This window comes from Protopterus annectens, chromosome 6.part1 (assembly GCF_019279795.1).
Source record: "Protopterus annectens isolate FY-2018-M chromosome 6.part1, PAN1.0, whole genome shotgun sequence".
Classification (NCBI taxonomy): Eukaryota; Metazoa; Chordata; order Ceratodontiformes; family Protopteridae; genus Protopterus; species Protopterus annectens.
The window spans coordinates 453,828,494-453,852,303 of record NC_056738.1 but is presented as its reverse complement, the minus strand read 5'-3'; the positions used below and the strand labels follow the sequence as shown (position 1 = coordinate 453,852,303).

Below are 23,810 nucleotides of genomic sequence, written 5' to 3'. Positions count from 1 at the left end.
ACATTTAGGGAACTGTCTTGTTAGCTAAAAGCTTGCACATTTTTTTTCTATTTAGTGAGGGCACCAGTTGAGGACTTGATGGCCATTAACCTGTTTGGGCTTTAAAATTCCTTTAACATCACAACTTTAATTTTTGATAGCTGCTTTTTCTAACAAATGAAAAGGTCAGTATATCTGCCATTATGAGAAGGGCTGTAACATAGGTAGCCTTCCATACATATGACAATTGCCACCTTTCACAGTGGCAAAAAGAGCTGAAACCACCACCCTTGCACTGCCCTGAGCCTGTCTCCTCCCCTTTCTCCACCCACCTCCACTCATTTTGTGACTTGAATGTGTATGACAGCATTAGGTGAGGTCTTGTACCAGTGTGGAACATGGTAGGGATCCCATTATCTTTGCTTTTCAGATTTCTGTATAGCCTTTTTTGTGTGTGTGTGTGGGGGGGGGGGGGGGGCAGTGCTGTTATTGATCACTGGCAAACATTACTGGCTTTGCATGTTGTCTGAGGCAGCATAGGAGAGGAAAGTAATTGAAATCTAATTTATGCTAGGCTGTTGTTGCCATTGCTTGAAAGACTGTAGTTCATCTAAGTAGCTCTTGACCCAGCCTTGACAGCATGAGTTGTTAGTTTAGTTCTGGCTAGCTTTTTTTTTTATATGACTTGTTATTCTACAACTGATTGGCTGTGATCCTCTGAATTATGACTTGCATACTTGTACTGTACCAGAAAGTGTTGGAAGAAATTGATGGGAGTGTTTCTGCCAAGTTGAGGGCCCCACTCCATCTTTGCTGCTTTCTTTAAAAGATGCAAGATCCCAGCCACAGTGTTGGAGGGAATTTTTATTATTTTCGTTCCTGATGCCCCCACATCACTTAGTAATATGATGTTAGGTAATCTGTAGTGACCATGTTTTCTTTCCAGACTGCTTCTGCATTTTTATCCTGTTAATCATTTTGACTGTACTGTAAATTAGTAGTGCTTTTGTGAAGTATACAGAGGTACTATGGTCTTGAATGTATACAGTCTCTGCAGTAAAATAGTTGCCAAATTACTTTGGTTAAATGCTGTTGAATATTAGTCACAGGATCCCTTTCCCAGTGATTGTTCTGTGATTTCACACTGATTTTACACATTTGCCTTCTCCGAATTTTCAGGCAAAGCATTTGATTCAACACAAACTTCATACCTTATGTACAGCAATGTGCAGAAAGTTAAGGGCATGTTGGCCTGAGGAAGCTACATTAATTTTTTTTCTTGAATTAGTGGTTTGGTGGTGCTGCGGTAGTGTCTCCTCACAGGAAGACGTCCTGTTCGATTCTCAGCTAGTGTCTTGTGTGGAGGCATGCGTGAATGGGTCTACCTTCGTTGAAGGTTGAGCGTCAGGGCTGCCAACTTGGCACATAAATCTACTGCCAATCGTTAGCGGACCGGAGTTCCACTGTGGCGACCCCTAACTGGGAAAAGCCGAAAGACGCTAGTGGTTTGCTGCAGTTGTGAGCTACTTTTAAGTTGAACATTTAAACAATTGACAAATTATTGAAGTATCTGGCATTTAAGGTAGTCTAAATCTGTCCATTACAGTTGTCAGACCTTCCCTTGTACGCTTACTGAGGCGGCAGACCTTATTTTAGTCTAAAATATTTTGAATCATTTTAGTTTAACAGCTAGTGTGTTTGATCTGAGTAAGGCACAGTTCTAGACTCTAGGTGGTGAGAACTTCAAAAAATAGCCCATTTGACAGCATGCCAAGACTTTCCAGAAATGCTGTTGTGTGTTTTAAAAAATGAAGCCATCTCTGCAGGGCAAATGGTTGTAAAGTCTAAAGGTACTGTGCTGTTTCTGGGCATTTAAACCCATGTGTAATATGGGGTGGAGGAAGAAACTAGTGGCAAACCTTGCAATTCCTGCGATTTAGGCGTAGCACTATATTGCGGTGGTGGTGCTGCAGTAGCATTGTCGCCTCAGTGACGTTGTCCCATTCGATTCTCGGCTAGAGCGTCTTCTGTGTGGAGGCATATGTGAATGGGGCTTGCCTTCGTTGAAGGTTGTGCGTCAGGGCTGGTAACCCGGTACGTAAAAATCCACTGCCAAACATTAGCAGACCGGAGTTCCGCTGTGGCGACCCCTAACTGGGGAAAAAGCCGAAAGACGCAAACTACTTCACAGCAAGAGGTTCTCCCGTTTTGATTCTTGGCTGGGCTTGGGAGTGCCTTCTGTGGAGTCTACATGTCCTCCCTGTGGTTGGGTAGCGTTTGAAAGACATGCGTGCGTAAATGGGCTTGCCTTCATTGAAGGTTGGGTGTCGAGCTGGCACCTCTGCGTATAGTAAAAATCTACTGCCAGTCAGCAGACCGGAGTTCCGCTATGGCGAGGCCTTACCAGGAAAATGCCGAAAGACTAACGTTTACTGTTGCTCATCCTAGTTTTAATGAGTATACACTGAATTAAAACCTACACAAAGATGGCCCACCTGTTGCCAAGTATGGCCTAGTATATGCAACCTGTTTTGAAGAAATAGTACTCTCTGATCCTCTCCTCTGCTGTGTTCTTTTAAGGCCAGTAGTAGCACTTCTTAATGCTGGGGGATTGAGATTGGCACTTAAGATAACATTTGAGTGGTTGTTACCTTTATTGCAATTGTCTTAATACATCATGTGGCTTTCCTTAAAGGAAAATGATGCTGGATTTCCAAGATGGCCAAAATAGTTTGTAGAGAGTGCTAAATCTGGTCCAATTAAGAAAAGGTTTAATGTGCTTGTATGTGGTACTTCAGAGATGTGAAAACATGGATGGAAGGGAAATTGATTGATTAATGGTATGAGAGGTCAGGGTTACAACTGTACTTCAAGAAACTGACAGTTTCTGGAATGGCATTCATCTAAAACATGCGATTACTTTCTTATATTTAAGCAAATGCATTGCAGCCTAAAGCTGGAAAGAAGCTTGTCTGGTCCTCTGATCCTCTGACTTCCTGAAAAAGAGCTGCACCAAACTTGCGCAAAGAAATAAAAGGTAAAATAACGGAGCTTTCACGACTGCTCCTGTTGCTTCATCAGACTAAGCATCTATCCAACCAGTTTATATCACATGTTGGCTATCAGCCGATAGGAATCGGATGTTTGTTATAAGTAAGACAAGCTAATACTATAGTAAATTATATAAAACCATTTTTTATCTAAAAGCAGTCCATAAATGTACATCAGTAAAAGTATATATGAAAACATCTCTAAAATGTTTAAGAGAGCTTCTATGCAAAATATCTATAAATAGAGAATGTATTACATTTAAACGCATATGCAGGGAGAACTCACGTATAGCAGTATGTTTTAGAGAGATTTTTCTAAAGGTGACCTCATAAATCATATTAGAGCATAAAAAAATTCATAAAAGGCTCATATAGGACTCGTAGAAGTGCATATTAAAGCATAGAGACATGTCAGAGGTGTGTGTGTATATGTATGTGTGTATATGTATATGTATGTATGTATGTATATATATATATATATATATATATATATATATATATATATATATATATAGTGTGTGTATGAGAAATGCATATGCTTACATAGATGGCTGTAAAAATACTTAAACGCCTGAGATGGCGAGACTTCAAAAAAGGTTTTAAAGATGTTGTACTATCTAGACCAGGATATCTCTCTGCGTTCAGAGAGAATCCATTTTTGTTCAATACTTTCAGTTTAATTTTCTATGTCATCCCCACTTGTATTAAGGTGGACAATTTGAATAACAAACTTTAATGTGTGCAATCTGTTTCCTTGATGTGTAGCCAGGGCATTCTTTACAGTTAATGTCCCCATTATGTTCAAGGATCCTGTCCTTGCATATTCTATATACGTAAAACCAATAGAATGTTCATTTTCTGTGTATTTCTGCAAAAAAAAAAAAAGCTAAAAAATCCTTGATGTTGTCTCTCGCCTTCATTCTTGCTGGATGGGTTCGGAGCCGACCTCGGCTCCGACTCGGCCACTCTAAAAGCTCGAGAGTTGGTTCCACCGGCTCGAGGCTCCCCTTATATCCCACAATGCTAGGCGAGAGTTACCTCAGATCTCGTTTGCCGCTACAGCTTCGAGGTTGGTTGCTTCTACCGGTTCCTGGTGAGTGTTAGCTTTTTCTTCTAAAAGTTACTCTTTTTCCCCCTTTTTAAGTTAAATTCTTCCTAGATTAGTGTAGATCATAAAGCTTTATCCCCGACCCTAATTTTTCCCGTTTCTTTACTAAAAGAACCTTTGGTTCTTCCTTTGGGCCTTAGGCCTTCCCTTCCCTAGTGGAGTGTTTGTGTAGTTTACTTTAATTTTATTGTACTTAAATTCTAGTATTACTACTAAAATTATTATTTTTTGCTGACAGGGTATAACTTGTGTGTTTGGGTGTGTGTTTGTGTACACCTGTCAGGGAAATGTCTAAAGAAGCAAAGGTCTCCGGATTCAAGAAGTGTGATGCGTGCTGTCAGAAAATGTCTGACAGACGCTCACACTTCTTGTGTCTATTGTCTGGGGCCTTTGCACCTGCAGGACACCTGTGCTGTGTGCCATGGCTTCAGCCCCAGGGTCCTGCAGGAAAGAAAAAACAAGTTGATTCTGAGAGGCTTATTGAAGCCAGAGGATTCCCTGTCAGTTTCAACAGGGAAGCCCTCTAAGGCATCGAGGTCTTCGGCTCCGGCTTCTGAGCAGAGACCTCAGGTTGTTCAACCTTTGCCTTTATCGGCTCCGGCTGGAGCCAATAAGTCTCAGTCCACAGTTTCTGTGGCTTCCTCGGCTCCGGCCGGAACCGAGGTTATTGAGGTACCCGTGTCGGCTCCGACCAGACCTTCGGAGCCGACAACTAGAAAGAGGTCTAGGTCACCTCTTGGCTCCGTTCATTCGGCTCCAGGATCTCCCCTGCTGTCTGAACGGAGCCAAAGGTCTCATTCCTCTAGGTCATCGAGGCTGTCCGATCATGACCTTCAGAGAGTGGTGAGTCGACTACTCAAGTCCGAGGCACTAGCCCAGATGCTTCAGAGCCCGACTCATCAGTCGGTGCCTGCCCCGGTCCAACTCTTTCCTCCTTCGACTCTTTTGAGTTCGGAGCCGGGTCGTGTCGGAACCGAGACTGGGATTACTTCGGAGCCGAGACAATTGTCTTCGGCTCTGTCGTCGGCTCCGTTTTCTTCTTTGGAGGAATCTCGGCGCCGGACTTCCCTCGTCGGCTCCGAGGGGGTGAGTGGCATCGGACCCTTGTCCGACCCCCCCTCTCCCTCTCGGTGCTTCGGTGCTGGTGAGTTCGGCTCCGACATCGACCTCGGAGCCATCACTGTCGGTGCCGAGGGGGGTTCTTAGCTCCTCGGAGCGGGGACCTCTGGCTCTGCCTGACAGGGGTGCATTCGAGGTCATGCGGAGTGTTAGAGCCTGGCTCTACTCCACAGTCGGCTCCGTCCGCCCCTCCCTCTATGCTGCCTCAGGGTAAGTCGACTCACTGGCTCATGCCGGACCGCCGAGCGCCAGCTCCTCAGGAGCCCCTGTGGGATTTCATCCTCTTCCGAGGCCTCTCCTGATTTGGCAGAAGAGCCCCCTCGGAAGAGGAAGTGCAAGAGGAAACACATTGACTCACCTGAGTCGATCACGTCAGACACAGATCTGGTTGGTTCTGTGTGTTCCCCCCGTTCTCCTTCTGCAGATGTCTCATTTGCAGACATTCTGGAGATCCTGAAACAGAGGGAAATTGGCCAGCCCTCAACCCTTCGGAGGACGAATCTGTGTATCTTGAGGCGTTTGGCTCTCGTCCTTCCACCTCCTGGGTGTCCCCACCCTTCGACCCCCTCATGCAAGTGGTTGCTAAGAAGGCATGGACGGCTCCTGATTCAGTGGACCCCACTCCCAGGAGACCCTCTAAATTCATCACAGCTCCATCAGACAAGCAATTTTTATCAAAAGGAGTTTCTGTGGATGCTATGGTGGTAGCTGCTGCCACAAAGAAGGAACTGGCTGATCCTTCAGTGCCTGTCCATCCACCTAACAAGGAATCTAGGTCCATGGATAGGTACGGGAAGCGGATGTTCTCCTCAGCGACATTTACCATGCGCTCGCTGAATTACCTGTGCCATTTCACTCGCCTTCAAAGGGACTTGATCAAGGAAGCGAGTGAAATGTTAAAGGATCCTACAGCTGCGGGTTTCCAAGATAAAATGAACACGCAGCTGGCTACCCTTAATTCCATATCTAACTTCTCCATGCGCCTCCTCTCTTATGCGGCCGATGGAGCGAGCAGAGCCAAGAGGGACAGGTGTAGCCTTACGTAGGCACGCCTGGATGCGGCTATGCAATTTTGCGGACCCTTTCAAGACGTCTTTCACGAACTCCCCTTTTGATGGATCATCTCTTTGGTCCTCAAGTGAAAGAAACCCTGACTAGGTGCGAGACTGATGGCAAGACCCTTTCTGCCGCCTGAGTCCGTTTTCGACTCCTTCTAGGCCTTACCCCAAAGGCCAGAAGGGTGGGAAGATGTGGTTCCGTAAACAATCTCAAGGGACTTCGCCTGACGACAGTCGCTTTCCTACCAGAGGCAGAGGTGGGAATAACAATGGTAGACGCCGCCTAGGGGCAGGGGGTCCGCAGAACCAGGGCAATCGGGAAGCCTTTCCTGACAAGCCCTTTCAGCATCCCTGAGGTGTTGCCCGACTGCCCATCTTCGGAGGCAGTCGGGGGAAGATTGTCACTGTACCCAGAAGCCTGGCTATCCCTGACTCAAGACAAATGGGTACAGTCCATTTCAAGGCTATTCTATCCCCTTTCTTCGTTTTCCAAATCAGTCAAAATCCCTTCCAGATGTTCCACCCGCTCAAAGGGATATAGCAGCTTTGGAAATTTCAAAACTGCTTGCAAAAAGAGCAATTCAGTCAGTGTCAGCAGACCAACAAGGATCCGGAATCTACTCAAGGTTCTTTTTAGTTCCAAAGCAAACAGGGGACTGGAGACCGATTTTGGATCTCAGTGTCTTGAACAAATCAGTCAAGAAAACAAGATTTCGGATGGTCACGCTGCAATCCATTCTTCCCCTTTTGGGCAAAGGAAACTGGATGTGCTCTATAGACCTTCGGGATGCGTACTATCACATAAAAATGAACAGACGCTCCAGAAGATTCCTCCGCTTCAGGCTGGGAACCAGTCATTTTCAGTTCAGGGCCCTGCCCTTTGGTCTCACCACTGCCCCCCGGGTGTTTACCAAATGCATGGCAGTGGTAGCTTCTCACCTGAGACGACAAGGATTCCAGGTGTTTCCATATTTGGACGACTGGCTTCTCACAGCTCCCACCAAGCATCTCCTTCTGATGGCCAGAGATTATACTTTTCGCGTTTGTCAAAAACTGGGTATTTCAATAAATTGCGAAAAGTCTGTTTTGTCGCCTTGTCGTACTATTACCTACATGGGCACAAATTTAGATACTATAAACATGTCTGCAAGGCTAACGAACCAAAGGATATCAGACATTCACAAATTGGTGTCACTTCTTCTCAACAACAACAGAGTCAAAGCCAGGTTAGCTCTAAAGGTGTTGGGAATCATGGCGGCGGCCATACCTCTCCTTCCATTGGCCAGATACCACATGCGGATCCTTCAGTGGATGCTTTTTACCCAATGGTCATACCAGGAACTTCCAATGTCTCACACCATTATGATCACGCAAGCGCAAAAGCATCTCATGTGGTGGATGTCTTCCCCCCAGCTCCTGTCGGGAAGACCATTTGTTCCACCTCCTCCAGTTGCTACTCTGACAACGGATGCCTCCCTGATCGGATGGGGGGGGCATTATCAGGGCAGGACAGTCCAGGGCACATGGCAACCAAACGAATGCCACTTGCACATAAATGTTCTGGAGATGAGAGCAGTGCTTTTAGCGTTGCAAGCCCTTCAAGACTCTCTTCCCTTGGGAACGATTGCAATCCAGACAGACGATATGTCTGTAGTGTGGTACATCAACAAACAAGGCGGAACCAGATCATACCCCCTGTGTCGAGAAGCACTCAGACTGTGGCAATGGGCGATTTCTTCTCAGCGTTTCTGATAGCAACACACATCCCGGAAGTCCAATCACATTATGGACAAGTTGAGCAGAGCTATACTCATGCCTCACGAGTGGTCTCTGAAAGACTCTGTAGTGAGAGAAATCTTTCTCAAGTGGGGTCAGCCTTGCTGCGATCTTTTTGCTACTCCCCAAAACAGCAAGTGCAGAGAATTCTTCACTCTATTCCCTTTACCAGTCCAACCCAGCAGGGACGCTCTAGTCCAAGTTTGGCCCCGGGGACTTCTGTATGCATTTCCTCCTTACCCACTTATCTCTCAAGTAATACAGAAAGCTATCGCTCAGAAGGCCTCTTTGATCCTCATTGCTCCTTACTGGCCTCGACAAGTGTGGTTCCCCTTTCTACATCGATTTCTTTTGGAGCGACTGTGGAGTCTGGACCTAGTTCCAGATCTTTTGATCCACCAGTCGGGTCAGTTTCATCGCTCCCTCCCCTCTCTGAACCTCACTGCTTGGTTCCTCCAGTTCCAACCGTAGCCAGGCTTCCTCAATTATCTCACTCTGTTAGAGATATATTGATAGCTTCCCATAAGTCTTCCACTCGAAAGATTTATTTGAGTAAGTGGAAACGCTTCTCATATTGGGCACAAGGAAAGGACATAGATCCTTTCACCGCTTCCATCCAACTAGTCCTTGATTTTCTAGCTGAACTCTTCCATGCAGGTTCATCTCCATCTACTCTTAAGGTTCAATTGGCAGCTATTTCTAATTTCCATGTGGGTATTTCTGAATCTGCCCTAATGTCCCACAAACTTTGCAAAGCCTTTTTGAAAGGAGTTTTTCTTCTCAGACCTCCTATAAGAAATCCTCCTTCTCCTTGGGACCTAAATTTAGTTCTTGCTTCTTTGATTCTTTCCCCTTTCGAACCTGCAGCTTCATGTTCCTTGAAATTATTATCATGGAAAACTCTCTTTCTGGTGGCTATCACATCAGCTAGAAGAATTTCAGAACTTCAAGCACTCAGTTGTCGCTCTCCTTATCTTGTGTTCCATAAGGACAGAGTTTCCTACGAACTAACCCGTCCTTTTGCCTAAGGTGGTTTCAACATCAAATCTAAATCAAACCATTGACCTCCCTGTCTTTTTCCCAGAGTATTCAAATAGGTCTGAACAAAAATTACACTGCCTGGATGTTCATCGTCAATTAAGGTACTACTTGGATAGGACGAAACAATTCAGAAAATCTGATCAGCTGTTTGTCTCCTATGCGGAAAGCAGAAAGGGACTTTCAGTTTCAAAGGTATCATTATCCAGATGGCTAACATCTTTGATTTCCCTGGTATATGAAATTAGACAACAAAAATTGCCTAATAAACCTAAAGCCCATTCCACCAGAGCTTTGGCTACTTCTTTAGCCTTCCAAGACAGACTGCCTATTGACACCATTTGTGCAGCGGCTACTTGGGCTACTCCTCACACTTATTTCTCATTATAAGTTGGATTTAGCTTCTAGGCATAGAGCTAATTTTGGTTCCACTGTTCTCAGGAGTCTGTTCCGTTAGGCCACCCGGGACAAGGTGCTAGGACGCGTCCCATCCAGCAAGAATGAAGCGAGATAGACAACTTAACATATAGAAGTTATGTTCTTACCATAACGCTCCATGTTAGTTGTCTTCTTCTCGCCTTCTTAAGGCCCCACCCTCCTTCCCCCTGGCCTGGACAGACCTAGAGGAGTTGTGATCGTGACCTCTCTTTCTACCACCTCTTTCTTAGTCGTATGCTATTATGCATATTTGTTGGTTCAGGATGTAGGTCACCCTTTTTCTTCCTGTTAGAGGTGGATTCTGTTTTACAGTTATACTGTTTCTGCTATAAGCTGGGGTTAGCTTACAAACGAGATCTGAGGTAACTCTCGCCTAGCATTGTGGGATATAAGGGGAGCCTCGAGCTGGTGGAACCAACTCTCGAGCTTTTAGAGTGGCCGAGTCGGAGCCGAGGTCGGCTCCGAACCCATCCAGCAAGAAGGCGAGAAGAAGACAACTAACATGGAACGTTATGGTAAGAACATAACTTCTATTTTTCCCGCCTTTTTCGACCTGTTTAGACCAGTATACAGGCATTGCTGTATTCTGGGCTGTGGTGTAGTTCCTGTGTTGTCCATTACCTTACTTGGATAAAAGGAAGTTTCTTTGCTCACCAGTGGGAGTGGGGAGCCTTGAGCAGCCTACCTATCCTTGGGGGGAAGTGACCTCAGCACAAGAAGCTGTTAGTAATTGGTTGTTTGGGACCATTCCTAGCTCTTTTGTAGTTCACTGCTTAAAATCCGCTTTTGCACGGCTTTATGGTCGATGCATAGCGCCAGTTAAACTTTTTCTGGCTCCGCCAAGTCTGCTCTTCAATTTTTCCCTTAGAACTGGGGTACTGAAAAGCTCAGCACTTGCTCCTAAAGCATTTTGTATACAGGTAAAGCACTCTTAAAGTACTTCATTCACCTAAATTCTGTTGAGTACCCATTTCCTTATAGGTCCTTTCTGACTCGGTTACACAGCAATCTTTTTCACTATTTCTAGCATGTCGAAGGGTCAGTTGCTAGCGTCCTCTCCTGTTCAGCTGGTGAATCTGGGAATCTTGAGGCAATGTTACAATTGCCTCATGTACACAGACAACCCTCTCCTCCTCCCAACAAATACAAATATATGCGAGAGATGCAACTATATAGCCAAACTGGAGTTTGAGCTCTCTAAATTCAGTACTGGCAAGACCAGTCAGGAGGAGAAGGTAACCACGCACACCACACACCCAGTCTCACATAGAACTATCACAACTGCAAACCAAACACATAAACACACAAAAACATACTCTGAGGAGCTGATTAAAAATCTACCAAAACAGAGGCCGCCAAAGCAGACACCCAAGCAACCACCACCTCAAGACATAGCAAATGCAACACATAGTTCAGTCAGTGTGCTAAACAGTCACAGCCCTTAAGGCCAAACAACATGCCAGACACTTGAAATAGGTGACTCCATAGTCAGGCACACTGACGTCCCGCTCACCAGACTGAACAAGGAGAGGGTCACAGTAAGCTGCCTGTCGGGAGCTAGAATCCTCCACATAACACAAGCACTAAGGTCACTCCAGTCACTCCACAGCAAGTACAAATATGACTGTCATTGTACATGCAGGTGTAAACTACCTGAGACGTACCTCCCTGGACTACATGAAAAGAGACATAGAGGAGCTCTCTGATTATGTAGCCCAGGCCGGTATGACCCTGAGCAGCATCTTACCCTCACCAAGAATGATGCCACAGTACAAAGACAAAATGATCAGTTTTAACAATTGGCTTAATTACTGGTGTCATTCTAAGGGGATCCCGTGTCTGCTTGGGATGACATGCTTGACAAGCCACGCTGCTTCGCAAGGGATGGTTTGCACCTGTCACCCCTGGGCTTCCGGATATTGGCCAAGGCTCTTGCCACCCCCATAGTGCCTTTTTTAGGCAAGGCTCAAATGAGAAACCTACCTCCCTAGAAAACACAAGTGGAAAAAAACTAAGGGTAATGCTGCTCAATGCCAGAAGTCTAAACCTCAAGATGCACACCCTCTAAGCCCTTCTCAGTATAGAGAACATCGATGTCTGTGCAGTGACTGAAACCTGGTTCAAGGCTCCTGAGAGCACCCCAGCACTATCAGGTTTTACCTCATATCATGCTTTCCGGCCCCAAAACTTGGACAGAACCACAAAAGGAGGGGGAGTATCCATTTTCATCAAAGATACCCACACCTCCAGGTTAGTGGCAACGCACGAAGCATCGGAGACTATCCAGGTGCAACTAACCATAGGCAAAACTGCCTTACAGTTTGTAGCATGCTACAGACCACCCTCTCAAACTCAGGAACCCCACACAGCCTTCCTGAAGACACTGGAGAGTATGAATGTCTCTCCAAATACCATCATTTTGGGAGACTTCAACTACCCAAACATAGACTGGGAACATTACTCAAGCCCCAACACTCTAGCCCAAAGGTTCTTAGAATTCATAAACTCACATGCAATGGAACAACTAGTCACCATTCCCACAAGAGGAGACAATATACTAGACCTGATCATCACAAACATGGGGACAAAATGCTCCGCACCGGAAGTACATCTCTCTTTGGTAAGATCAGACCATAAATTAATCTCACTGGAAATCCACATCCCGCCCCCACCCCTTGCACAAAAGACCACAGTGAAGAACTTCTCAAAAGCAAACTTCACACTTCAGACTGAAGTGGTATCTTTCAAGGCCCCTGGGCCAGTGGAAACCACAACCCACACTGCTGAATCCCTTGCAAATGCCTTCTATGGGCACCTTCAAGAATGCATGGATCATGCAATCCCAAATAAAACCAAGACCCATTCCCCCAAAGGCAGGCGACCGGTCTGGTGGACCCCAGCCATAAACAAACTTTACGACAGAAGGAGGAAGCTATTACATGACAGAGCAAAATCCCTAAAAGGAAAGGCATCTCTGATCAGTACTAGCAAAAAACTACGATCACTCATAAAATCATCCAAGGCCAACTTTGAGAGAAATCGCAAATGACACAAAAGACAATCACAAGGCCTTCTTTAGCTGTTAGAAACCTGGGTGGAAACTCCCAGATATGCTCAGAGTTAGTCCAAAATGACACAAAATACACTGAACCCACTGACATTGCCAACATTCTGGCAGACAGGTTCAGTGCAAATTTCTCCTCCCCCTCCCCCCCCAAAAGGAGAAATAACTATCCCAGCAGAGTGTAGCCTCCCTAACATCTCAGATGCCGAGGTGAGAGCCGCCCTCTCTAAAGCTAAAAACACAGCATCAATGGGACCGGATGGTGTCCCGGGCTGTGTGCTACATGAACTCCAAGAGGAACTAAACCCACACATAAGGCTGCTGTTTAATCTTGGCCTTACCACAGGATACGCACTCCAAAGAGTGGCGACGGCAACAGTGGTCCCACTTCACAAAGGCGGTGCTTCTACGGACCCTGGAAATTACCACCCCATAAGCCTGACGAGCCTGGTCTGCAAAGCTATGGAGAGGATCATTATGGAACTCATAAACAAAGACATTGGGGACCTACAGACATTGGATCCTACCCAATTTGGCTTTGTCAAGGGCAGATCCTGCCTTCTGAACTTGGTCGACTTTTTTGAAACGGTCACTAAGGCCATTGATGAAGGTAAGGCAGTTCACACAGCCTACCTTGACCTTGCAAAAGCCTTTGACACATTACCCCACTCGGGCATCATAGACAAACTCACCAGCTTAAATGTAAACCCATACGTCACAAGATGGGTTGCAAACTGGCTCAAGGACAGAACCCACAGGGTCAGAGTTGCTGGAGCTATGTCAGACTCTAAGCCAGTCACAAGCGGTGTCCCACAGGGCTCAGTCCTGGGACCCTCTTGTTCGGCATTTATTTTTCCGAGGTACAGGCAAACATAGGAGGATTGTGGCTTACAAAGTTCGCAGATAACTGCAAACTGGGCGCCATAATTGATACTCCAGCGGACACAAACCTCCTTCAGAGAGGCCTCATAGAAACGGATAATTGGTGCCAGAGCCATGGCCTTAAGCTAAACGCCAAAAAATGTATAGTCATACCCTTTGGGAAAAACAAGGTACCGACAAATTACCACATAGGCGGTAATCCATTGAGTACGGAAGAGGTAATCGGGGACCTAGGGACCCAGGTTGACTAACCTCTCATTTGACACACATTGCCAAAGTGGTTAGGAAGACCTTCTATATTGCCCACCTTATCATGAAGGGTTTCGCATCTAGATCAAGAGGTCATTGTGCCCCTGTACTCTTCTCTTATCAGGCCAATGATAGAGTACAATGCCCCATTTGGGATGTATCTCACCCGACACCTGCAGCAGTTGGAAAGACCCCAAAAGTTCCTCACCAAGAGGATAAAGGGTCTTAAACATATGTCATATGCTGCCCGACTGAAAAAACTCCAGCTCTATTCAGTCGCATACTGCCTACTCAGAGGTGATCTGTGCCTGACGTACAAGGCCATGTCCAATCCTGAATTAATGGACATGCTCCACCTCAGAAAATCCAAATCCATCAGAGCCACGAGAACAAGCGACTTAAACCTCAACACAGAAATAAATAGAACGTGCTGGAGGGACAGATTCATAACCCAGAGGCTCCCTACACTCTGGAACAGAATCCCAGTCCATGTTAGGCAGAGCCCCTCACTGACTCTATTCAAGAGAAATCTCGACGAGTGGATGCGAGATCGTAGGTTTACCCCGGGGGTCATCTCTTTGTCACTACTAGACAGAGGCATAGTAAACTAAACCCTAAAAGGGCGTAGTATTCTCATCCTAAGGGGTGGTGTAAGCCACATACACTCTGGCTAGGCTTATAAATGCCCTAGGGCAGATAGCCTAGTACGAACCTATGAATACATTTCTGACAGAAAAATACACAACATTCATTGTTCTGCAATCGGCATAGCAATGACCTGTGATGGTAAATTGTCTCACTGGGTGTGTGAAAGTACTATTTCTATAAAGGTGTTGGCATGCAGAACATCGTCTGCATGGAAAGGTGCCAGTCCGCATGGACTGGATAGGTCTATTTATGTCCATTTTGTTACAAAGATGGTGTTTCAAAGACTTGTTGTTTCTAAATGAAAAGGATGGAGTATTGCCAATCTTGTCCGTGAGTCTTGGCACCTCATGTAATATATGCCATTGTCTTTTAATGGAAGTGTATTCATTTACATGCTGAAAAATTACTCCAAACCTGTTTTGTCAGGCAAGTCATGCTGATCATAGTTCTGTGTGACATCCATCAAGTATGGTTTACACCTGTTGTCCCTTTGTGTCCAGGCCTCACCTATAGTGGTCTCAATCTCTTCTTTCGAGTAACCTCTATCTAGGCAATCTAGTTTTACATTTTCAAGTGCCACTCGCTTCATCGTCTTCATTATGTAATCTTAAAACTCTATATACTTGTCCCTTCAGGACATTTTTATTTCTTTGCAAATAAACGTGGTTGTGCACCTTTTATTTCTTTGCAAATAAACGTGCAGTTTCAGTTGGCCTTGTTGTTCTGCACCCTAAGCAGTTTAGTTAATTTTAATTTCCTCTGACTTCCTGTTTGGTTGAACACTAATTTTTCATTTGTCTGACCGAGGTTTATTTGAAGTTTAGTACAATTATGTATGTACTAAAATGACAACTTTGCCCCCTTTTCCAAAAAGTATTTAGTTTATTTTGTACAGTTTGCTTTTCTGTTTGAAAAAGGTCACCTGATGAACCTAACACAACTTTCCCAATTTGTGGTTGGGTCAGATTTTGTACAAACCTTTCAGCTAAGCCTTCTGTTGCACCCAAATTTAAATGGGTAGGTTGTCTAATCCATGACCCTGTATTCCGAATGCCTTGTACCCAGTAAGCTATCGTGTAAGTTAAAGCCCGTATTTATTTTTGATAATGGGCTTTGGCATATTTTCTTATTTTTGAGGTAGTATATACTGACCAGGCAAAGTGTGTGGAATTCATGACTTGTTTCTTTAGGTCTCAGTGCAGGTAGTAAGCTGCCCACAAAATATTAGTTTACCCCTGTGTAGGCTGCTGTAACACCTTGTACTTTGGAAATGTTTGAATTTGTCTCGGGCGCTGTACTTGTAAAGAATGGGTCTGTTGCATGGGTGGGAGAGTTGTAAGCAAGAGTTTGCCTTGCCACATCCTCTGGGTCTGTGGTTTTAATCTTCGAAAGGAATAATCAATCTGCACATCATCGAATGCAAAGCATCAAAACTCCATTGAATGTGCATGTCATTGGACCTGTGAGACGGAGAAAGTAACTGCTTTGCCAACACTTCCTGCCTCTGTCTGCAGTATTTCAAACCCACTTGTGGGGGCCTGGTCCCTCCACCCCCCTCTGTGCACCAACCCTGAGATAGTACTACAGTGGAGAAAAGTGAGATGGGGAATTGTTGGCCAACTAGCTATTTCCCCATCTCACAGATTCTATGAAGTGCACTTTCAGTGGAGTTTCAATGCTTTGCATTAGATGTGCATTTGATGGTTACTCCTTCAGACGATTAACCGTGGACCCCATGTTGCTTTTTGCAGTAGCACTAACCATTTTTGTATCGTATCAGACTTTGTGGTGACAGTGTGTTGTGTAGTTTACTTCTGACACCTCTTGAGACACTAAGCTGTTGAGAATTTGACACTTCAAACATCTAAACAGTTTTTTGATCACACAAGTAAACTAACTTTTCTCAGTCAAGTAGCTTTTGTATGCAAGAAAGTATTTTAAAGCTGCATCTTCCGCTTGACAGATGAGGTGCCACTTTTTTTTACCCAACTGTTTACCAGCTATCAGTTCTGCATTTGAAATCATGCAGTGATTTTGGTTTGTAAATATAAATGTTTAGTTTCTTTTCTAGGTGTCTTTTATGAATAATCAAAAGCAGCAAAAGCCCACGCTATCAGGCCAGCGTTTCAAAACTAGGAAAAGAGGTATGTTGCAAATTAAATACCAGGTTTTTGGAAGTAGCAGTGAAGGTGATATTGAAACTCTGCAATTTTTTTCACAGATGAGAAAGAGAGATTTGACCCTTCCCAGTTTCAAGAGTCTATTATTCAAGGTTTAAATCAGACTGGTGGTGACTTGGACGCAGTAACAAAGTTCCTTGATGCTTCAGGAGCAAAACTTGATTACCGACGGTATGCAGAGACATTATTTGACATCTTGGTGGCTGGTGGAATGTTGGGTAAGTTAAATGTCCTGTGTAACAGAACACTTAAAGCAATCTTGGTGTGCGCACCATTATCTAATCCGTGTACTATAGGTTTAGAACTTGTGGGTATTTGGAAAAAGTCACTTTCTGCCTGTAGATTACCTTCATGTGAAAGTTGTCTCCATGCTCCTAGTTATCAACTTGCGATTTGTTTTGTATGCATTGCTTCATTTAGCATATTTTACACTTGTCTAGAATTGGATGGATGTATAGCCTATGTTCCTGATTACAATAGGGACTTAAGCTGCTGGATGATGTTGGACGTGAGTCCTTAAAGAGCTAAGCATTCTTTCCTTATGGATGGGCTGAAGTTCTCATCTGACATTTATTGCATGCTTTGTATATAGGTGTCCTGCATTCTTTAGTTGCATTTTGTCATATTTCACTGTTTTCCTTTTGCCATGTTTCACAAGTCTGGGTTTTGTCCAGGGCTGCACCTGTATGGCATTGCACAGATAAGCACCCCTTGGAGAAGAATTTAATTGTAATCTGAAAGTACTTGGTAAATGCCTAAAAGAAGACATCCAGGTAGCGAATGCCCTACACAAAGGTGGTATGATGTATACACTCTAGTGCAGACAAGTTCATTTGATGCTGCTTGCCCTGGTGACTTCACTGATGCATTTTTCAGAAGACGCTTGGTCAGGTTTGTGGTGAGGGTGGGCACCAGAACGTTTACCTTGTGCTCAGTTTAGTTACTGTACCTAGAGAATTTACACAGTGGCAGATAGACGCCCAAGAGGCAGGCAGATCTCAGCCCCAAAGCTCTTGCAGAACTAAACAATGGGGTGCTTCTGCCTCCAAAGGAGACCAACCACAACCTTATAGGAAATGGTCCCAATGACTTTCCTCTACAAAGGCCAAGCACTTAACTTTTGGCAGCACCCCTAGGGGGAAAGCTAGCACTTTTCGCACAAAATTGGCACAAAATTGGCACAATCTCCCAGGACAAATGGGTCCTGAATAGTTTCTCAGGGTAACAGGTTCCACTTTCACACCCTTCCAAAAGCAAAAGGTATGCCGGACCTGCCACAAAACCAATGGGCAGAGGCACAAAAGGAAATTGCTGCTCTCATGGACATGGGAGCTATTCAAAGAGTACCACAGCAAGAACAGGGACAAGGATTTTACTCAAGACACTTCCTGGTTCCCAGAAAGGACAAAGCCTGGAGACAAATACTGGACTTGTCAATCCTAAATACTTTCCTGGATGTTCCAAAATTCAAAATGTTAACACTGCAGTAACTTCTACCCATGCTGGGCAAAAAGGCTTGGCTAGTTACTTTGGACCTCAAGGAGGCATACCTGCATGCCCCAATCAAACAATCTTGCAGAAGATACCTCAGATTCATAGCTGGCTCAATGCATTACCAATTCTCTGCACTGCCCTTTGGCTTACCTACTGAGCCCAGGGTCTTCACAAAGTGCCTGGCACCAGTAATTGCATTTTGCGGACAGAGTAATTCAAATATATCCCTACTTGGACTGCCTTATTCAAGCAGAGAGCAAGGACATTCTACTAAAGCATCTGGCATTTGTTAAAAGATTAAATCTGAAGTAGGGACTTCATTTGTCAGCAACCTGTGGGTCTTGGATCCGATATCTGATTCGAGCCGGCAATTATTTATACAGCTATGGATCAGAGCTCCTAGCTCCTCCCCTCACCCATAATCCCCTGCCAACCCCAACTGACCCCAAATCTAGTTTGCTGCTTTTAGGAGAGACAGCTGGATTGCAGAGCTCTTGGCGGCTTTCAGATAAGTTCTCAAAAAACTTGTTTTAAAACAGAAAAATCTTTCCTTTGTAACTCGTGTGTGTTTAGGATCCCTTTAGGTTAATTTTATTGCTTTTGTAGTGTATTTCCTCCCCTTGCTGGTCGTAGTGTGTGTTGTGGGGCCTGGTGTGCTTGTGTAGTCCTTTTCAGAAATGTTGGAGGCCCCAAGCCCATTTGTAAGTGCACAGTGTGGCCATAAGCTTTCACCGGCGGATGGCCACACTCTGTGTGTTCGGTGCCTTGGGGTTGAACACCTGTCCTCAGGATGCACGATTTGTGCAGGGTTCAACCCCAGGGCACTGAAAGAGCGGAGGTTGAAGCTGGTCCTGGCGGGACTTTTGCCCCCGGAGTCTGCTTCGGCCTCCGCTACTCCCGTGGCACCTCCCCAGCCTGTGGTGGTGGCCACTCCTGCTCCCCTTCTTCCAGCCGGGATTCAAACTCCCACTAAAGCACCGGAAGATAGGGAGGGCAGGAGGGAGAAACGGAGGGAGAAGCACCACAAGCGGTGGGCCGAGGCCTCCGCTTCGGCCCCCCCAGCTAAGCGGGCTTCTTCCTCCATGGCTTCCAGGTCTCCTCCTCCTCTGCTGCGATCACCTTTCTTCTCCCCGGGACTGGAGGAGGAGACCCAATCTCTGTCATCTAGGTGGCACTCCAGGCCTGCCTCGGTGGCCTCGTCGAGATCCACCTACAGCAAGTCTGATGCAGACTTGGACCGGATGATAAGTTTCATCCAGGCCCAGCTGCAGATGGGAGTGCTCCTGCCCCCCCCCCCTTCGGGGGGGAGCTCGACACCCTTTTTTGCTCCGATAGCTCCTTCTCCGACCCGCTTCCTGGGTTTGGAGCGCTTGGAGCTGGGCAGCGTTGGAGCCAGTGGTGAGTCAGCGCCGACAGTACTGAGTACTTTGGATCCGACCCTGCCCTAGAGTCTGTCTGTTCCATCGTCTGATCCGACCTCTCAGAGCCATGTGCTGAGCTTCGGATCAGAGGGATTCAGTGTGCCTTCGGCTCCATCCATGTCGGAGCACACTGGTCCCTCGGATCCGACTGTCTCTGCGCCGGTTCCAATCCCTTCATCGGATCAGAGTGGGAGTCTGCTCTCAGAGCCCAGGGAGAGCGGCTCCTCCTCTGCCTTCGATGTAGTGGAGAGGGCTCTGTCGAGGGCATCCAGACCCCCGGCCCTTTTCTCGGCTCCGCCCTGCACTCCCTCTCTGCTGGGCCAGGCTTCCATCACCCGGCCACAGGCACAGCCTGCTTCAATGTCCCAGGTTGTTCCTTTGGAACAGGACATTGCTGGCGAGACCTCTTCGGACAGCCCCCACCCCCCCACCCCCCCAAGGAAGTGCCTCGCAAGCATAAGTGTGAGGAGGCACGTGGACTCCCCTAAGTCCTTAACAGAGGACACTGACTTGGATGAAGGGGAAGGCTCCCCAAGATCACCCCCTGAGGATGTCTCCTTTGGAGAAATCATGGAAATGCTAATGGGGGGGGTCTGCCCCCAAGGCTTCCTCAGAGTCCGTGTTCCTGGAGGCATTCGAAGCAGGCCCGTCTACCACTTGTGTGTCCCCTCCGGCCGACCCCCTGGTGGACCTTGTGATCACCAGGGCGTGGAAGGAGCCAGACACTGTGGAGCCTATTCCCAAGTGCCCGGACAGGATCTTGAGCCCCCCCACAGACCGACCCCACTGGAGCAAGGGTCCCCCTGTAGATGCCTTGTTGGCGGCAGCCACTAAGAGGGAACTAGCTCAGGAGAGTCCCTTGGTCCATCCTCCGAGCAAGGAGTCTCGATTGATGGATCGCCTTGGGAAGCGGGTATTCAGTTCAGCGACCTTCTCGGTAAGGTCTCTGAACTACATGGCACATGTCATTAGGATGCTGCGCGATCTTATTAAAGAATACACTGCTTCCCCCCGGAGTCCATGTCGGTGGAGGACAAGCAATTGTACTCAACTCGTATGGCCACTCTGAGATCTGTTTCCAATACGTCTATGCGGCATTTGTCTCACCTCTATGCGGCTTTTGTCTCATGCAACTGAGGGAGCCGCTAGAGCTAGCGGAGCGGGCCTAGTGATCAGGCGCCAGGCCTGGCTCCGTTGTGACTGTGCGGAGCCCTTTAAGGCGTCTTTTGCAAATGACCCCTTTGGTTCTGCCTTGTTTGGCAAAACCGTTCGCGAGACACTTGTCCAGAGCGAGAAGGACTGGAAGACGGCTGCTGTCGGAGTCCACTTCTCTGCTCCCCAGAGGTCCTTTTCCAAGAACCAAAAGGGACAGAAGATGTGGTTCTGGAAATGGCAGCATTCCCACCCTGCTCCGGACAACCAGTCCTTCCGTGGCAAGAGGAGGACAGGGAGGATGCCACCCTAGAGGCTGGGTCCAGAGAATCTTTCTCTGATCGGCCCACGCAACAGCCCTGAAGGGTTGCCCAACTGCTCCACTCTGGAGGCAGTCGGGGGGGCGCTTCTCGAGGCACCTGGCGGCATGGGAGTCCATTACGTCAGACTACTGGGTGCTTCAGATTATATCCAGAGGTTACAAAATCCCTATGCTTCATGTCCCCAGACTCAAGAACCTCCCCGATGTACCACCCGATCAGAGGGAGGCTGCAGCCGCGGAAATCCAGCAGCTGCTAGAAAAAAGGGCCATCCAACCCGTCCCTGCAGACCAGCTCGGATTAGGGTTTTACTCCAGGTTCTTTCTTTTGCCAAAAAAGATGGGGGACCTCGGACCAATCCTAGACCTCTCCCTCTTGAACCTGGCGGTAACCAAGGAGAAATTCCGAATGGTCACTCTTCAGTCCATTCCCCCCCTGTTATGGGAGAACGACTGGATGTGCTCTATAGACCTCAAGGATGCATACTACCACATCTTAATGGACAGACGATCCAGGAGGTTTCTCTGCTTCCGGCTGGGAGCCAGCCACTATCAGTTCAGGGTCCTTCCCTTTGGCCTCACCACATCCCCCAGGGTGTTCATCAACGTTTTAGCAGTGATAGCGGCCCACCTGAGACTCCAGAGAATGCAGGTCTTCCTGTACCTGGACGACTGGCTCCTGACCGCCCCAACAAGGCATCTACGCTGCTCAGCCAGAGTTTTTTTCTTCGCAGCCCCCCAGTTAGGCATCACGATCAATATGGACAAGTCCTCCCTTGCTCCAACACAAGTGATAGACTTCATAGGGGCCAGGTTAGATACGAGAAGTCAACGAGCGTACCTCACTTCGGCACGACTACAGAACCTCAATCTTCATGTGGGGGCCATCCTCCAATCAGAAGCTCCACCTGCGGAATTGGTCCTGAGGGCACTGGGCGCTCTGGCAGCGGCAATTGCTCCTCCCATGCACTCGCCTAAACATGAGGGTATTAGTGGACCCTTCAAGTACATTGGTCCTTCCAGCTTCTCCCTCTCTATCACCCTGTCTCTATCAGCAAAGCTTGCAGGAGGGCATTGTTACGGTGGCTGCATTCCCCAGACCTCCATACAGGTCGTCCCTTCTGCGCTCCACCTCCCCTCATCACAGTGACCACGGACGCTTCTTGCCTCTGGTGGGGGGCATTGCTCAGGCAGAACAGTCCAAGGCACATGGAATGACTCTGAGACCTCCCTGCATATCAATGTTCTGGAGATGAGGGCGGTGCTGTTAGCATTGCAGGCACTTCACAACCTTCTTCCTGTCGGAACTATTGCGATACAGACGGACAACATGTCAGTTGTCTGGTATATCAACAAACAGGGGGGAAACAGGTCTTATCCTCTCTGCCAAGAGGCCATGAGAGTGTGGGAATGGGCAATCTCCACCAACCGCTTTCTAATCGCAACGCACATTCCGGGACGGTCCAACATTCTGGCGGACAAACTCAGCCGCACTATTCTTTCCCCTTACGAGGGATCTCTCAACTCCTGAGTAGCGAAGCAGATTTTTGCAAAATGGGGGCAACCCTGCTGCGATCTTTTTGCCTCTCCCTCAATACGAAATGCGACAACTTGCCCTGATTCCCCCACCAGGGAAAGCCCCGAGAGACGCTCTAGTGCATGCTTGGCCGCCCGGTCTACTTTATGCCTATCCTCCTCTACCCCTGATGCTAAAGATGTTACAGAAAGCCTCTCTGTTGGGGAGCAGGATGATCCTCATTGCCCCATTCTGGCCTCGACAAACTTGGTTCCCTTACCTGTAGTCTCACTTGGTGAATCCTTCCTGGATTCTGGATCGCAGCCCGGATCTTATCTCCCATCAGGCTTACCGACCCCGAATCTGGACAACCTGAAGCTGACAGCTTGGCTGCTCCAGTTCCACTCTTAATTAGGACTCCCGGTATCTCCTCTCCAGTCAAAGCCATCTTGGTGGCAGCACATAAACCTTCCACCAGGAAGATTTACCGCAGTAAATGGAAGCGCTTTTCTGTCTGGGCGGAGCATCATAATGTGGACCCCTTCACTGCTCCGCTAACGTCAGTTTTGGACTTCCTTACTGGGCTTTTTCAGCAAGGGGCTAAGCTGTTAGACTATCAAGGTAAATTGGCAGCCATCTCCCGTTACCATGTAGGACACAAGACAGGTCCCTTGATGTCAGCTAAACTATGTAAACCTTCCTCAAGGGTACCTTTCTGCTTAGGCCCCCCGATCAGAGAAGCCATACCGCCTTGGGACCTGTCGCTAGTTCTTCAGGCCTTGACTGCTTCCCCCTTTGAACCAGATTCCTCTGCTGGTCTTAAATACCTGTCTTGGAAAACAGCATTTCTGGTAGCCATCACCTCTGCGAAAAGAGTTTCAGAACTTCAAGCTCTTTCCGTAAAACCCTCTTATTTGTTTTTTCATTAGGATAATGTACCTCAGGACCAATCCATCTTTTCTACCCAAGGTGGCCTCAGAAACCAATATCTCAGTCCATCAATCTTCCTGTTTTCTTCCCTAATTACCAAAATTAAAGGAGAATACAAGCTGCACTCGTTAGATGTGCACAGGCAGCTGCGTTTCTATATTCATAGGACTGCTGGTCACAGACCATCTGATCAGCTGTTAGTCTCCTTTTCTAAATTCAATTTAGGCAAAGCAGTTTCGAAGGTCACCTTATCGCACTGGATTTCCCAATGTATCCGTCTAGCTTATGAGGTCCGCACCTCAAAGGGTCCGTGCTCACGCCACTCGCTCCATATCTACTAATACTGCTTTCAGATCTAGAGTCCCTTTGGATGATATTTGCTCGGCAGC

The 23,810-nt window shown here is 47.0% G+C and overlaps 1 protein-coding gene across 2 annotated transcripts in view; it reads left to right on the top strand.

Annotated features, from left to right (window-relative positions):
- The window catches only part of BZW1 (basic leucine zipper and W2 domains 1), a 948,791-nt gene that overhangs the window by 57,718 nt on the left and 867,263 nt on the right, over positions 1-23,810 (top strand). Inside the window, exons 2-4 of one of the 2 annotated variants that reach the window (XM_044075877.1) lie at positions 2,915-3,016; positions 16,481-16,553; positions 16,631-16,807. In XM_044075877.1, the coding sequence (XP_043931812.1) occupies positions 16,490-16,553; positions 16,631-16,807 (241 nt within the window). In that variant the 5' untranslated portion in view covers positions 2,915-3,016; positions 16,481-16,489. The remainder of the gene's footprint in view (positions 1-2,914; positions 3,017-16,480; positions 16,554-16,630; positions 16,808-23,810) is intronic. The other variant, XM_044075876.1, reaches the window with a different exon arrangement.